The 2,732-nt window shown below is 43.3% G+C and overlaps 1 protein-coding gene across 1 annotated transcript; it reads right to left on the bottom strand.

The window, feature by feature from the left end:
- Positions 1 to 2,732, bottom strand: BBBOND_0000760 (hypothetical protein, conserved; the record flags this gene model as incomplete). Its single annotated transcript, XM_012914922.1, has 1 exon — positions 1 to 2,732. A coding segment is annotated over one exon (2,732 nt), but the record flags the coding sequence as incomplete, so codon positions are not given.

The raw sequence follows: 2,732 nt of genomic DNA, 5'->3' as shown, positions 1-2,732 counted from the left end.
TGCATTGAGTTTGTAGGAACTGCAATACAGGAAACAGCCGGCGAAGTATGTCCAGCAGCATGTCAAGACACTCCTCTCCCTTTGATGGGTAATGCAAGTTCAATGAGTTGGTACAGAAATCCACCGCGTACTGGGTGTACGCGTCACCATTTCCACAAATCGTAGTCAGGATATCGTAGGATTTGGAGCACAGATAGCGAGGAACTTCGGCGACACCCTCGTACGTAATGTCCTTAGGGTACGCTTCCATCTGCAACGCATCCGGTGTAGTGACGGTGAATTCAAAGTCTTCGCCTTCTTCTGTTTTTTGTTTCTTGGGATCTTCAAATGGTCCACTAAGCCCAGTTTGTAACAATTCGCCATAAACGTCATTGCACGGCAGGCCAGATAGCCAACATAGCATTTCAAATACGTTACACGGTCGTTTTTTGGAGTTGAATGTGGCAACGTGGCTGACTTGGTAATACGTCTCAAGATGTTCGTGTAGAGTTTCCAGTGCGCTGTTCTTCATATTATCTGTTTTGTAAACATGGTTGTCGTCATCCCCAACGAGGCGTTTGTGGATTGTTTGGCCTGTCATACTAATCTTCTCCTGAAGCTCCCAGTGTTTTTTATCGTTCTCGGAAACTCTGTATCCTTGATTTACAAAGAATTTACCGAGTTCGCTAGATTGTTTTATTTGCTCGAATTTCCATCTTACTCCTCCATATTTCTTAATAACTTTCAAGGCGTTGTGAAGTATGGAGACCACAGTGAAACAGATTTTAGACATCATTTGGTTTTCACTTTCATCAATTGATTCCCATTTAAATATTCTACCGTTATCATACACCCTCACGTACGCCTTTTCCAATTCCCTCACGAACGCACTCAACCCTGGGACGAGACTCCTGGACACTTTCTGCGCGGTGTTGGCATACGTCTGCTGGGCGAAGTCGTCAATCTCGCTTTTTACCTTCGCCAGATTTTTGGTAAAAGTGTTGTCGTAGCGGGTGAGGGGAGCGAGCAGGGTGTCGAGAGCTTTGGAAATTGCGTGGATACGGCCTGTTAGTGGCAGCAGGTCGGGTTGGATATAGAGTGCATCGAAGAGATTCTTGAAACTGTCTTTGACTTTTGGCGCCAGGTCGGAGAGCTTCTTTTCGGGTAGCTGGGCACGGGGTGCAGGTTGAGTGAAAGAACTAAGCGGTGGCATGAATTGGTTTTGCAATTTTGATAAATAGCTTTTGAGGCCCAATGTGATGTCAGCCTTGATGATGTCATCAATTTCATTGAACTGCTTGTTAACGATTTCTTGCAGGGCGGTAACTTCTTGAGTTTTTCGTTTGGTGTAGATATGTTTGGCATGTTTCTGGATTTCCTGCGATATTTTTGTAGTTTTGGCATCAATTACGACATGCAATTCACTCATCAGCCTGTTCGCCTTATCGGTGGCACCTGCCAGCAACTCATTGGTTTGCTTGATACGAAGCGTAAGCTGGGTTTGAACTTCATCCACATTACTTGAAACCTCCTCAACTTTGTCTCCAAGCGTCTTTATTATTTTTTTAAGTCCATTCAATTCTGCGTAGATGCTGCCTTTCTGAGTTGAATCCTTACCCACCGTAGTTGTGACAAATTCTTCAATTTTTTTGTGAAGCTCATTGGCATCTTTTTCCAATGGAGAGTCTCCGTTGTCTGCACCATGAGTTACACCTTCATCATGCAGTCTTGTTTGCAGCTTTTCCAGCTCTTCTCTGATTTCCTTAAGCGTGGTATTAATCATTTTAGGTGGGCCATCAACCATTGCAGTCACCGCCACCTGCAGTTTCCCGATACCATTAGTGGCCGCTTCGCGAAGAAGAGTGGCTAGCGCAGCGTCTACATTCTTATCATCAACTTTTCCTTTTAGGTCTTCCTCAATGTTATTGCCCAATTTTTTCATGCCGGGGACCGGAGTTAGTTCAGTCGACATTTTTTCTGGAAGACCCGCAACACGCTGTATGGCCTCATCTACTTTGGCAAGTTTACATTGCGCAAGCAGCTCATCGATTTTCTCCGCTGCACCTTGCGCAATACCAAGTAGCTGATAGAAGGTGTAACGTAGCGCGCGATTAAGATCTATGTAATTATTGGTAGTTATTTTGTCCGTCATTTGTACTGCGCTATGCATATCAGCGACAATGCCGTTCAATAATGCTTCGAATGTACCGCCAGTAACTTTATTCCCGATTTGTTCCGCAAACGTTTGGAGACACTTCTGGATAGACTTTAAATCGCTCTCTACGCCGTCTTTATAATGCCCATGTGCGGATACCGCAGACTGAGCTTGTTGGCTTTCTTGTGAGAGTCTTTTTATAATTACGTCTGTGATATTCCCAATGTTGTCATTCCTGATTCTACTGTTGGCCACACCTTTATATTGAAGTTGCAAATTTCCTTCATTTCCTGTTAAATACTTTTCGAATGATCCTTTAATTTCGCCATTTGTCAATAATATAGTTTTTAACCAAACTTTCACTATGTTTTCAAAATTTTTGTACTTTCCCGCACAGGTAACAACTGCCTTCTGAATCACATCAAGAGAGCCCTCTACATCTCCTTCGTCATTTGCAATAGGATCAGTGAATTTCTTAAGAGCAGCAGTTATCTTATCACATAATTCATCCGTAACATACTCGGATATCTTATCTTTAATCGTAACCTTAAATTGCTCGACATACTGCTCCACACTCCATCCATCGCTTTTCTTAAAC

The sequence above is a fragment of the Babesia bigemina genome, scaffold Bbigscaff_57265 (assembly GCF_000981445.1).
Source record: "Babesia bigemina genome assembly Bbig001, scaffold Bbigscaff_57265".
In the NCBI taxonomy this organism is placed as follows: Eukaryota; Apicomplexa; class Aconoidasida; order Piroplasmida; family Babesiidae; genus Babesia; species Babesia bigemina.
Note: the sequence above shows the minus strand (reverse complement) of the source record. Positions and strands in the feature narration are given on the sequence as shown.